The 14,512-nt window shown below is 42.0% G+C and overlaps 1 protein-coding gene across 2 annotated transcripts in view; it reads right to left on the bottom strand.

Annotated features, from left to right (window-relative positions):
* Positions 1-3,868: 3,868 nt before the first annotated feature.
* The window catches only part of fat1a (FAT atypical cadherin 1a), an 84,508-nt gene continuing 73,864 nt past the window's right edge, over positions 3,869-14,512 (bottom strand). For both annotated transcript variants that reach the window (XM_078263349.1, XM_078263342.1), the window contains exons 23-28: positions 13,326-13,794; positions 12,321-12,474; positions 11,836-11,946; positions 10,647-11,290; positions 9,744-9,881; positions 3,869-5,513 (exon numbers count right to left, since the gene is read on the bottom strand). In XM_078263349.1, coding sequence (XP_078119475.1) covers positions 4,834-5,513; positions 9,744-9,881; positions 10,647-11,290; positions 11,836-11,946; positions 12,321-12,474; positions 13,326-13,794 — 2,196 coding nt within the window. In that variant the 3' untranslated portion in view covers positions 3,869-4,833. The remainder of the gene's footprint in view (positions 5,514-9,743; positions 9,882-10,646; positions 11,291-11,835; positions 11,947-12,320; positions 12,475-13,325; positions 13,795-14,512) is intronic.

Genomic DNA, 14,512 nt, shown 5'->3' with positions numbered 1-14,512 from the left:
TAGCTTCCATTGAAAATGAATGACTTCCGCTATCTTTAGAAGCTCAAGTCGGCGGCGGTGTGTACGTATAGTCAGTAGTAATAGTAGTTTTATGTAGCAGGCTATAGAACACTGAAAAACTTGAATATGAAAAAAAGTAAATCAAGTTTAAAAAGGAAACGTGTAATAATTGAGATATTGCAACTAGAACAAGTTAACAAGATATCACTATGGCAGTATCATCGGGGTTATTTTCTCAGACTTAACAAAACTCTAAGCCACAGAAGACAGTACTCCTCATGATGTGTAAACGGATCTTCATGTCAACAAGTGCCCTTTTAATAAACTCCACTTTTTGCACAGCTGTTTTTTTAAAAGTGTGTCCACATTCATTCTAATAATACCATTAGTGCTACATTTCACCTGGGAAATTATTCTAACAACACACAACACAGCACTGCTAAACGGGTTCCTCCACAATGAAACATGTCTTCAAGATATGTGATGCAGCTCAAATTGACATGACAGGAATCTTCCCCTGAGGTTTTCTGCCGGCTGCTTCTATTGTGACCAGGCTAACAAGGTCAACAAGAGGGTGTTTTCCTGCAGCAGCTCTCCGTTTGTCCCCGTCTGCATTGTCTATGGAGAATAATGTCGGGGCAGACAGCTGTGGTGGGTCAATGCTAATATCACCTCACCATCAAGTATTTTAGTATAGATTGGACATTTCTGGGTCGGTATAATTGTCATGAATGACTAGGCACATTATTGTTCTTCTTCAGTCAGACAGTCGGTTCTGTATAGACATGTTTAAACAACACGTTTTTTGTTAATCACCCTCTGGGTTTCTCTCAGACACTTCTGTTTGATTTGACTTGATTTTTGAGGTATTTAATATTTGCACTTTGTCCGAGGAACCTCAGCTCGCATTTATAAATAGTCCTGTGCTAACATTCTGCGCAAACAGAAAATTATAGCTTGAGGTATGATTGATGAAAGACTAATCGTACGTGAATGGCATACATGTATAAAGTATATGGACCTATTATTTAAATTTTTTTTTAAATGGCTTTTTGGCTTTAAAGGGCAGAGAAGAGTTTCATCACTTACTGGTAGACAGAGCAGTGTGAGGGAAATAATGAATATTTTAAGTTTACATTGTGCAGGTTTTCATACCAACTGATCCATGAATTGGCTTATTGGGTTGATCTGTGTTCCTTCATTCATCCAGAAGGAGCCACTGAGTGAAATCATTTGATGAGACTCCAGGTTGCTCTGCTGTTTTTGGAACTCAGAACCATCCTGTCCTCCTCCGGCTTTTATGAGTTGCCATATGCAGCCATCTTGTGGTTTTCATACAGTATTACAGACTCGCAGCCTCCCAAGTGAAAGCTAATAACTCCATCCCCTGAAGCGGAACACCTCCTTTCCCACAGTACTGCATTCCTGATTATGAATAATGCATTAACAGGTCTAAAGATCTTAATTTATTTAAAGGGGAAAACATCTGGTGCCATATCCAGAGTTAATTGGATCCACCAAGCATGAGATTAAGCAGCACGAGTGGCTGCAAAGTGATTTCGAATACAACCACTGCTAGAGTTTGGGATGTACTGTATGTTATTCTTCACATTATACCTCTCAGACTGTGGAGAAGTTTCATTCCACATGTGAAACCTGAGCGCCGTTCCTAAAAATGCTTTTTAATTCTGCAAGCCAACTGAGAAAGAATTGTCCATTTCCTCTAATCGGTCTTAGCAACAGCCTCCTTTTGGGGTGACAAATGAATTGACAGACCCAAGAGCTAATTGTTTTTAAACCAAGGAATGTCATTGCCACTCCGATGCCGTGTTGTCATGTCGTGCATGACAACACGGCATCGGAGTGGCAATGCTTACTGTATGGGAAAGCAGTTCAAGAATTACTGAGCACATTTTCTGTGTAAACCTAAGTGATGCTTTTCTTATAACTTACACTCAATGAAACTTTACCTAATTAAATATACTGGAGGGTAAATGTGCAACCAGGATGTCTAATCCTAACCCCTAACCCCTAACCCAAAAGATGCAAGGGCTCTGCTTTTAAAACTTAACAAAAAGAAACAAGCTTGTTTTTTAGTTGGGTCAAAATGAACGCATTGGGGGCTGGTTTAGTTTGGTGAGAAATGAGGAAGCCAGACGAATTAAACAGCATGACCTTTCAACTTGGTTCCACCTTCTAACGAGGCATGCTTTATGAAGGATTTATGTAACCCTAAGCTTATTATAACATGAGTAAGTCAGTAATCCATCAAGCGTGCTGTTAAAGTCACTACTGTATGTTTGCAATTTAAAAATGTCTAACTCTGATGTCCCCCAGTGGCGCTAACACAAAAGACAGCAGGACCACTATTTTCATCACGTGACTGTAGTACAATCACAGAGTGTGTTCAGTTCATTGGAGAGACCTTCCTGACAAGAAAATGTATAAATGCATTTGTCACAACCTGGCAATCCAAAAGTTGGACTCACAAATGTTTAATTCGAGCATAATTTAAGCAGTTAAATGTTTCATTTCCGTGATTGTTCAACGTACACATGTTCCACCAAAACAAGTTCCTCCTTAGCCCCGCACAAGACGATTGTGATTGGTTTAAAGAAATGACAATAACCGAGAGCACGTTTTTCTTCCATCCCGGAATGCTGTGTGGACTAGCCAGACCCTCCTGTGTAGCGCTGTGGAGGAAGGTCTGGCAATGCGAGACTACTATAACATTAACTCATCTTAGTCCACACGATCTGACAGTATTATACAGTGATTCAGGAAGTATTCAGGCCTCTTCGTTCATTTCATATTTTGTTATGTTGCAGCCTTATGCTGAAATCATTAAAATATTCCCCCCCCCCCATAAAGGTGAGGTGTGTGCCTTTCCAATGTCCATGTCATGTCCAATCAATTGAATTTACCACAGGTGGACTTCAATCAAGGTGTAGAAACATCTCAAAGATGATCAAGAGAAATGGGAGGCACCTGGGCTACACCTCATGTCAAAGCAAAGGGTCTGAATACTTGTTATTTTGATATTTTAGGTTTCTCTTTTTAATACATGTGGTGGCTGTCAATGTGATGTTTCCGTTTGCATTCAATTGCAAAAATGTCTAAAATCCTGTTTTTGCTTTGTCATTATGGGGAATTGAGTGACTATAGACTGAATTAATTAAAGCTATTTTAGCATAAGGCTGCAACATGACAAAAAGTGAAGGATTCTCAATACTTTCTGAATGTCCTGTATACACTCTGGATCAGCTTGTTCCAAGGCTTTATTAAAGCTTAATGATGTTAACACTGAGTGAAATATTCAAAACCAAGACTCCATGTATTTTATTGCTGCAGCATTCCATCAAACTGAAATATTCTAGCTGTCTTGTGTACTATTTTATTCACATTGCCCTAACATTCAGCCTGACATATGTGGTATGTGTGACAACTTTGAGATCTCTACAAGAATTCAAAATAAACTTTTGAGTGTTGTATCTTTGGCTGCATGCCATGAGTTTCTAATGACAGTTGGCCACTGCTTGTTAAATGCTCTGATAAATATAATGATGTCACTGTATATATACGATTTAAAACAAAATTTCATTTGTCACATATATTGCAATGGATTGTAGGGCTGCAACTAAAAATAATTTCCATTGCTGATTACCCTGCCAATAATCTTTTCAAATAGTGGATTAATCATTTTGTTTAAAAATATTACAGCATTTTAAAGAACTAAAATAAAAAGTGACCCGTTTGTATTACTATTCCAGCCATCCAAACAAATGAATTGTACCCAGATTACTGCTACTACTGAACAACTTCTATTCATGAATACAGTTTGTAAATAATTGCACACAGACAGCAGAGATATTTTTTAGGAATAATTTATTGCCAGTAGGAAAGCGTGAGCTTGTGGCAGTATTCAATAAAAACCTTAACAAGACCATAGCATTGCTCACACACACATAGACACCTGAAAAAGTCACGTGTCCATGGATAACTCTGCACTATAAATATATTGGGTCCCATTTTCTTGGTGGAAAAATAAAGAGGTTCCAAAGTCAAAATTTACAAACAAACAAATTAAAAAAAACCAACAAGAATATGCAGTCGTTCATTGAAGACCCTTTTTGAAATGAGCAGGAGACAATAAACTTTACGAGTACACAGTTCGGAAAAGCCACGCTCTTTTCTTCTCACTCTTTTTCTAACGTTTCCTCTTTTTTTTTGCGAATGTAAGCACAGTAAGGCTGATAATGTCACACCATTTAACTCTTTTTGAAAATAAAAGCATAGAATATCTACAAAACCTAGTAAACTTTGAAATCAAAACTGTACATTTAAATTTACATTGAAAATGAGGACTTGTATAAAAAACATTTTGCTTGGTTGTATTTATAGAAACAGAGATATTCTTTTTTTTTTTTTTCTCACGATGCTTTTCCTGTTCTACATTGACGTTGTCCCTTCGGACAATCCACTTCCTGTGTATGATGACAGACAATTAAAGCAATGGCAACGCCAACTCAAAGGGGCAGAAGTTGGACTGAGCAGATGTTAAGATGCTACAGTCTCTCCTATAGCTTCATGAGATCTTCACAACCAGTCTCAACAACCCCCGTGTTTAGACCCAATTCATTGTGTGTGTGTGTGTGTGTGAATGTATATGTATGTGTGTGTGTGTGTGTGTGTGTGTGTGTGTGTGTGTGTGTGTGTGTGTGTGTGTGTTGTGTTTCTGTGTACGCATACTGTGCATGTTTTAGTGTGGGTTGTGTGTGAGGGGTTAACATAAGGTGTAGCTGTGGGTTCAGGCACTTTTGTTTGGATCCAGTGTCAGACTTCAGTGTGCTGTTGGGAGTCCAGCGCCGGGATGGACAGCCGCTCAAAGTGGCCCTCGTCGCCGCTCTCGTAGTCGCTTATCATCGCCTCGGACTCCTCGCAGCACGCCGACATGTCCGAGCAGGAGGCTGTGGACATGTACAGAGACATGGACATGTTGTCCAAAGCTGAGGAGTCAAAGTCCCGACTACAACCTAAAGGGTATCCCCCTCTGTAGCCACCGGTGCCCATGGTGGAAGCCGGGGTGGTGGTGCCTGAGGTGGAAGTGGCACCTTGGCCCTCGGTGTCGCCGCCGTCGCCTGGGTAGGAGTGCTGTGGCAGGTACTGGTTAAGGCTGTAGAGCTGGGGCAGGGCCGGGCGCTGGCGGACCCCGGCCGGGCCGCCCGGACCGGTCCCAGACGGGTCAAAATCTCTGCCCATGGGCCGCAGCGTGTCACAGCGGTCGCCGTACTCTGGCAACGGTGGTGGCGGCAGGTCGTCGTTTGCAGGGAAGCCCTCCGGCGGCGGAGGGAAGTCGCTCTCAATGTCGAAGCCGCCGGGATAGTAGTCGGTGTCGATGGCACTCGGGTCGCTGTACAGAGGGGCGGGCGACTCCACAACCTCATACTGTGGAAACTCCTGGATTCCAGGAAGTTGAACACTTGGCATCCAATCAGATGTGTCCCAGTGATATCCTGTTGGAGAAGGGAAAGCCCAAAGCACAAACACACACATTAGTATTCCGCACCAAAGCTCACATACAGTACAATTAACGTTCACCAAACGACATCATGTTAATGTTAAAAACCCACACCATGCAACAGTAGCACAATACGTCACACAAACACAATGAGTTTTGCATTAATAAACACTTCACACCACTTTGTGAGAGTTACTATTTAACACACTGCAGACACATTCGCAGACTTAAAGACACAGTGACATAAAAAAAAACAAGTTATCAAGATCTGTTCTGTCTCCCTGTTATTTGTTCAGTTACATCTTGTTATCGTCCAAAGATATGTGTAGACAAAACATTTGCGTTGAGTATTTTCATAGTAAAATCCTTAGTCTATAGGTTTAATTTGAACCCCTAGTAATTATACCACACATTCTCTTTCACATGGTTATATGCCCAATTATTCAAGCTAAAGACGCACTTATTGTTGTGACTTAAAGGTCAAATCCAGCGCAAAATGAACCTAACATGTAAACCGAAGCATTGAGAACTTTGTAAGTGTACAGACAGTTTATTAAAAAGATAGTTTAGAAAGACAGTACCGTTCATGCGGGCGCCGTCTTGGGAAAACAGTCAACCAGTAACCAGTAACATAGCTCAAGCACGGCGTTCGTGGTTCGACTGGTCGTGACTGTTTTCCCAAGATGGCGCCTGCCTGTATACGTGAACGATACTGTCTTTATAAACTATCTTTTTATAATAAACTGTCTGTACACTTACAAAGTTCTCAATGCTTCAGTTTACATTTAGGGACCCTCATTACGCTACCGTGGAAGTGTGGTGCTATTTTGAGCCTTGTTAGTGGTATAGAAATAGTGATTTCTTTTTACGTTACCCTTGCCCCGACGACTAGCATTATAAGCTAATTAGCGGTTTGCGCTAAAACTGGTCACATTCAATTAGCATGAAAACATATCCCAGAGAACGGTTGACTCGGTACACATGTTATTAACGTGTTATCGGATTTGTCCTTTAAAGACAGAGTTGTCCTCTACAACTGTTCACCAGACAAATCATATTGAAAACTGATGTGGGGACTTACAGGATAACTAAACCACTTTAACATCCAGTGAATTTCAGGGTTTCAAGTGTTGAAAATAGTCACCGTAAAGGCTGTGACAAACTCTTAACAGCACTAACAGACACAAAGACTTCCATCCAATCAGTTAAATTGCCAATTAGTTACTGATCATATAATCAAATTAACATTTTCTTTCAGTGTTGTCACAACATCGAAGCCATGCGTGGGGATGTTTTTTAGGGTGTTAAATAATCTTACAGAGGCAGACGTAACACCTTAAGAGGCCAATGATGCAGAAAGAACTCGGTGTTACACCAGCTTGGCCTCACAGAGCAGGTTTAACTCTCTCATTAAGCTCCGGGGTTAGTGGTTAAGAGTTAAAGGGTGGGGATCGGGGGAACACCAATGAACATCAGGCAAACAAAGATGTAAAAAGTCACCTCTCGGGTTCTTGAGATCATGAGCCAAAAAAGACTCTTTATATGAGGCGAGGAGGAGAGAAAGAGAAACAACAAGTCACATTAAAACCTGAGAGGAAAGAACAATTGGCTTAAGCTTGATTTATGGTTCTGCTGAGGCTCCACGCCGAGCTTTCGCTGTAGCCTACGTAAGTGGCCTGATGTTTATACTTGTGCGCTGGTGTATGCGTCGAGCCGGCATGTGTGTGTGTGTGTGTGGGGAGTGGGTGATAGAGCGAGGGAGAAGTGAGAGAGTGACGACGATTAGCTTCGGAGCGAGTAGCGACTCTAGAGTCATAGTGAGAGAAACAAAGTGTCTCCCCTGTGTTTTCTGACCACGGTGGGAAATCTGTAGCAGGAAAAGTTAACCCTCTCCTTGATTTCATGTTGTTTACGTCGCCGCGACGTGTAGTTACATTTTTCGACAGGTACACGTCACGCTCCGGCGTAGGGTCCGGCGTAGGGTCCGTGTCTCCACGTACCTACGTACGTAGCAACGGCGTAGATTTTACACAGAAGCATAAATCAAGCTTTAGACCACGAATGAAATGAAATGGGATGAGGGACATAACGAAACACTGAGAAACATAATAATGATAAAGAGAGTGACAGGATAATTAATGGACAACAGGTTTGCCATTTTCTTAAACAGACTTTATGAGGCGTGTAATCAAAAGTTGGCAAAGATCAATACGGAGACTTGAAGGCAACACTTATGTGCCTGTTTAATTTAGTATTTGCATATCTTTTTTTAATTAGAAGCTGAATCGAAAAAGAAAGGAACACGCCAGGGTCAGACGAGATTCGTCAGTGTAAGATAATGGCAGCTCTGGAACCTGCACTTCACATCCCAACACCAAGAACCAAACTACTGGCAGATGGAAGCAATAAAAGAGTACCTTCTCCTTCCACCGTGTCAACGGCGGAATTGACAAGGTGGATTACAGTCATTATGGAGGCTTGTGGGAGGCAGCGGAAAAAGGAGAGTGGGTGGAAGAGATCTAGCATTAGATTACAAATGCTTTTATAATGTAAAAATAAAAAAAGAACACATATGGAGTGCATGGAGGTTGGGAGTGATTCCAACACAAGCGACACACTTCCCGTCCCAAACTGTCCTGGTTGCTGGACACTTTTTTTTTCTTTCTGTGTCGACACTGAATGTCAAGGGGGGGTGGGTCGTGAAGGGGGGGTTCATGGCTGGGCACAAGACGATGGTGGAAGGCGACACTGGGGGGGGGGGGGGGGTCTGGTTTTGTTTTGTGCAAGATAACACACAACAGCAACAACATACTGAGATGCTACGGGGTGCCATTGACAGTACAGATGGAAGAATCAGTGAAAATCCCTGGAGATATAAACGCATTTCCAACCCCGACACACTGTGTGTGTGTGTGTGTTTAGGAAAACAAGCTGGGGAAATGAGGAAACAGAAAAGACTTGTTTAGGAAGTATTCAAGTTCTAATTCAATTTCGGATTCATTTGTGTTTCCCGTGGAAGATATGGAAGGTTTTGATGACTTAGGAGCAGCACAATCCCCATCATGATATCCCAGTAATGACAGGGTAATAAGGGAGATATGAAGAGGAAATTACAGGAGAACACAACATATGCGTGTATGTATACCCTTGTGATATGTTCCTTGATGTTTGCTTTAAACATCCGTTTGTAGCTACATTTTGAAACAAAAAAAGAAGAGACAAACAAAAGAAGAAGAAGAAAAGGCATGCTTTAAATGAAAAAAAATAATCATCTGTCACAGTCAATGACCTTGGGAGCGATTTTCAAACAGAACATAACTGCCATCTAGGTAAGTCATCAAACTCCTTTTGAACACAGGTAAACTGAGAGCCGGCGGATTAGAAAACAGGGTCGGAATGTTTTTATATATCTATATAATCCAGGGAGAATTACACAGGGCAAATTCTTGTGATTGCTTCCGTCTGTACCGGTAATGATTGAGGACTTACAGGCTGGACCCCCCCTATTTAAAACCTTGTTCTGGATCTGTGGACTGATTTGATCCATATGGGAGCTGAAGCCCCGCAGCAAAAAGAAAGAGAAAAGAACATGTGACCCCAGAGCCACCATTTCGGGCCATCCATTGTGAGCATGCAAAGAAACAGAGTTAGCATCGAAATCCACAAGGCTCTACAAGACAAGAGGGAACACAACCCTGCACGCTGATCAGACAAAAGAAAAGAAGAAATCGATCATCACAAGTGCAGAATAACATCTCATACATGTGTGTGTGTGTTATAGAGCTGCACAATATGTCGTTTTTCTTATTGTTGCCACGATATCAACTGGCGCAATATACATGTTGCTAAAGGCTGCGACATGTCGCGACAGATTTTTTTGTGTTAGTTGAAGGAACATATCAGTAGAAAACAGCACCTGTAACTGTCGTTCTTTTTTTAGTTGTGCCTTTTATGTTTAATTCAGTATTCCTTGATTTCCTTTCCTTTGTTTTTTTAAAATCAACAAGCAATTTCTTGTATTTTAGAAGAATACTGAAAGCAGCAGAAATGCAGAACTGAGTACATTTTAATATCTATTTGTTTATCGCAAGTAATATCATCGCATATTTCCCTCATATCGTGCAGCCCTAGTGTGTTATAAAACATGGCACTTTGCAAACTACTGTATGCTGTCTTGTCTAGTTTTTCTCAGATGATAGATAGATAGATTTAACATGCTGCGTACCGTTATCGTCGCAGGACTCTGACTGGAAGGAGCTGAGGGACTGGACCTCAGACATGCTGCCCCTGGTGTTGTACGGGTGACAGGCACTGTCCTCCAAAGGCTTCTTGGTCAGACACGGGTCTAGGTCCACCACTTTAGCTGGAAGACAAAGCACATTTTCATTTTAGCGTATAACCCACAGTATATGGATGAGATATAGAAAGCTGTATGGTTGAAATCAATTAGTATAGGGATGCGCAACAAATTAACTTTTGAAAAGACAAAAATACAAGTCCTTGTAGGGTGTTGCTGCTTTTCGAATTCCCATGGGACTTTTAAATAGTAGAAAATCAATATCAAACACGTATATTTTCTGGTGTCAAATCGCAATATGGACAATGTATGTTAAATTAACTGTGCGCCACTGTTATGCATGAGGCAAAACTCTTATTATCATAGGTAAAACCACAGCTTTCTTTAAATTTAGTTTGGAATTCATTTGGTAAACAGAATTTGCTATCAAATTAAGTAAGTTTCCTGGCAAGAGCTAAATCATTCGGTACAAATTATAGAGTAAATGGAGACGACGTTAAACTAGTATTTAACTAAAAACTATTTAACCAGATTTGAACCAATTTGTACAGGAAACTTCCAAGAAATCTATATTAGATAATTAGGGACCTACATAAAATAGTGTTACCCAGAATTTCACTATCTTCATGATTGGATTCCACTGAAAGTGAATGATACTTTTGAATTGTTAAATTCAATATTCATTTTCTTAAATGCAATAAACGTCATGATAGTAGTAATTTGGAACTCAATGTAACTCCTGCGTTGGCACAGGTGTGATAACTTCAGTTGTGATTTGGCACTATAGTATATAAACAGAATGGACTTGGCTTAAAGCTGATGAGAACTTACCATCATAATCATAGTCCCAGTTTGGCTTCTGGATGGAGTCACTGTCTGAGACAGAGTTGGAGGGTGGCGGAGGTGGGAGATTGGGTGCTACACTGCACACGGCCACAGTCTTGCGGTGTCCGTGCACAGAGTCCGGGTTGAAGGTGCTGAACTCAGGGTGCTCCGGGATGGCTGAGCCCTCAAACGAGTTCCTGTCCAGGTTGTTCCGTGAGTCGCTTGGAATGCTGGGAGTGTAGGAGATGGGCCTCACAGGGACCTGCGGCGGGATGTCCGAGTAGATGTTCTTGTTGAGTTTGGCGTCAAAGTAGGGCCTCTGGAGGAAGGAGTGAGGCACGTTTGAACCTCCGAGATGTTTGTCGTCGTTGCCGCCCTTTGACTTTCTGCGACAAGCCTTCTTGCGGATGATGATGAAGAGGAGGACCAGGATGAAGATGCTGGACACAAACACCACGATGCCAATCACCTCCTCCAGGCCGATGTTCCAGGAGGTGGAGACAAATTCATTGCGGACCTCGGCGGCGAGTTCACACATCTTTCCGTTGAATCCCAGCGAGCAGTTGCACTTGTAGGCGCCGTATGTGTTCTGGCACTGGCCGCCGTTGGCACAGGGGTTCTTGATGCACTCATCGACATCGCTCAGGCACCTGGACAATACATTGGGATTTAGTGAGGCGTGTTACAAACTGCTGATATCACACTTGTCTAGTTGGAGATATTAAATCATTTAGTGAGTTCAGTTTATGTGTTTAAACACAACACAGGGTTTCTACAGGTTTCACCAAGTCAAATGTAAGACTTTTTAAGACCATTACGAATGAAATTTAAGACCTATATCATGACATCAAAAACCTAGTCAGATGTCAGAGTCCGGAAACATTTTTGAAATAATTCCCCAATTTCCTCATTGGCATTCTAGGACTGGTGTCTAGAATGGCTGCAATATAAGTTGCATGTTGGTCTCATTTGTAGTTGTAATACAGCAAATTATATTTGGACTAGCGACAGAAAAACTACAACACCCCAGAATAAAAAAAGCGCTGCGGGAACCTTTCAATGAGTATTAGAGGTAGCGTTACATTGACATAGGAAAATTAAGACCTGTTTAAAATAATTTAAGACCTAGAACACAAATCTTCAGCAAATTATAGACTTTTTAAGACCCCGTGGAAACCCTGCAACATGTACGTACCTGTCTCCCTGGAAGCCTGCTTCACACTCACATACTGGACCATCCAGGCTGTCAATACACTTCCCACTGTTTTGACAGGGGTTGTCTCTGCAGTACGGCCCCAACTGGCACCTGAATTCAAAACAAGTTCACTTAAGAAACCTCAAAAAATTATATAAAGACTACATTTCTGAAAGGTGTTTTTACAAACATAAGTTGTATGTGGCTGCAGGATATACTACAGTGTAAAGTAATGCATAAGACATAATTCATGAAGGCAGATTACCGGTCTCCAAATTTTCCCTGACGTAGTTCCGATATTAGAAGTAAAACTATGTGTATAAAGTACAGTGATAACTTTGCCTTTGTTTAGGTTCATCACATCATCATCATTATCACACAGACACACGTGCAAAGTCATTCTACCAAGACGGCATCTCTGCTGTAAGCTTGGGGAAAATGTTCACCTTTTCTATGTATAATCAAGACCAAAGAGGATGTTATACCTTTGTCCTGAGTACTGGCCTCTGCACTGGCAGTAGAAGTCGTCTGCACGAGGTACGCAGGTGCCCCCATACAGGCAGGGGTTGGAGGCACAAGGACTTATGCCAATCTCACAGTGGGTGCCCATGAAAGAGGCAGGACACTTACAGAAGTAGCCTGTGAAATTCAGAAAGAAAGACTTATGAAGACAATGACGCTTTTTGAACTACTGTAAATACTCAAATCCAAGCCAGTTTGGAAAGAATTGCTGGAGGTGAGTTTTCTCTTAAAACAGGTACGCCACGTGCGTAAGCCACGCATTATTCTACATAATTTACATTAATTCCAATATCACAATTACATGCTTACTACACAGTTTTTAGTTTTTGTTTCAGCTGATTACTGAAATTCAACACGCCTAAACAACAACGCCTTCCAGAGATGGTGAGGGATTATGCACCCTGAACTGCTGGCAGGTTTTTAATGTGATACAGATGCAGAAATGTTGAGTTTGCATTAATAGCAAACAGCACTAAGTACAAATAAACAGCAATAGGAGCACATCAGAAAAACAGGGAGACGTCTTGCAAAACTATGATAAAAGATGCCTGTCTCCAATAGCCTGTCTTGAATAAAAGAACAGGTTCACCTCTTCAGTCGCTACAGCTGTTTGCAAGTAGTAAAAAGGAAGTTACAGTGCTAGTTTGGTACATAAATAGACAAGGAATTTAGGGCACAATTAAAACTCCTGTTAAACCTTGCCGAGACCTAAGATAATGTACAGATACGGAAAATGGACAATTTGAAATTTGACTTAAAAGGTAAACTATGCTGATTTTTAACCAGGTTTGTGTCACTGCAGCGCTGGTAGCACATGCAGATGAACGGCACCGAGTCTACTCCCCCGGCGCTCACAAGTCGGCAAAAACTCTGCCGCACGACATGAAAATGACGCCTGCCAGCGGGTTTCCCTTAAAGCAACTCCAGTGAAACTATGAGTGCAATGAGCTGAGCAGGACATTATGTACCTCCATTAGGCAGCGAGTTGCAGCTCCCTCCGTTGGCACATGGGTTGCTGGAACAACTCTCAGCTGGTGCGAGTGCACAGCCTGGGGTCACGTCCACAATGTCCTCCAGCACGGCGTAGGCCCGCTGTGCTTTGGTGTTGAGAGGCAGCTCCTGGCCGTTCAGAGTGATGGCCTCCATGCAGCCGCGGAGCCCGTTGGTGACGGGCAGGCTGCGCCCGTGGCGAGCCGAGGTGAGCTGGCGCACGTGTCCGCCAAAGTAAATGCTGTTGTCGAGGTTGAGGGTTCGCAAGGTGCCCGGTGCTGTGCCCGAGGCGGCGTGCACCCGGTCCAGCACAAGCTTAGCGTAGTTACCATCCACCTCCAGTGTGAGAGAGTGCCACTCGCCGTCGTTAACCTGAGCGCTGTGGACTGACACCAGGCCGGGCCCGCTGCCGCAGTCAAACTTGTACTGCAGACGGCCGTTCACAATCTATCAGAGTCCGAAAAAACACTGAATAAGAACATGATCAACAACCAGCATATACCAGGTAGGTTATTCATCTTAATCAATTCTGCTCTTTATTTCCCCTGTTTCATTAACACTTCACAAGATTAAAACTTGGGCGGAGAAATCGTAATGAAATCATCAAGTTACTGCTATAAATCAATGTCTGACACTGTCATAAATCACTCCCTATCAGAAAATACAGTTTGCATCAATTTATTACCATGTCATGAAATAATTTTTAATATTATCTTGCTAAAGAGCAAACAAATGTCTATTAGCTATAGCCTACTAGGTTTACAGGAAAATATCTTTATACAACAGTATAACTTCTGTTCAGAAATTCAAAGCCTTAAATGACCGTCTGATAAACAATAACTGCCTCTTAGCCAGCCAGGTTTTAGTCTAATGTCGGGCGTGTAGACTCCTATACCAGACAGACAGAAAAGGAATGTGTGGAAAACTGCTTTCTGTTTCCCTCCCAGCACTAAAATAGCTCTTGTGTGTGAGATTCTTTTTAACCCACCACCAAATTCCCATCCTCCCTTATGTGAAATAGGTTTAAAAATATCTTTTTTGAACCCTTCAGCAAAGTTGATTGGTACACATGGCAGGGTGGGTCAGTTTTGTATTTATTCATTTGTTATGCTTGGCAGTAATAGAGAGACAAGCTCAGAAATGCAGAGGGACAGTCAGCCTAGAC

Source organism: Sander vitreus, chromosome 2, assembly GCF_031162955.1.
Source record: "Sander vitreus isolate 19-12246 chromosome 2, sanVit1, whole genome shotgun sequence".
In the NCBI taxonomy this organism is placed as follows: domain Eukaryota; kingdom Metazoa; phylum Chordata; class Actinopteri; order Perciformes; family Percidae; genus Sander; species Sander vitreus.
The sequence above is the reverse complement of the archived record's forward strand: the minus strand, read 5'-3'. Positions and strand labels throughout refer to the sequence as shown.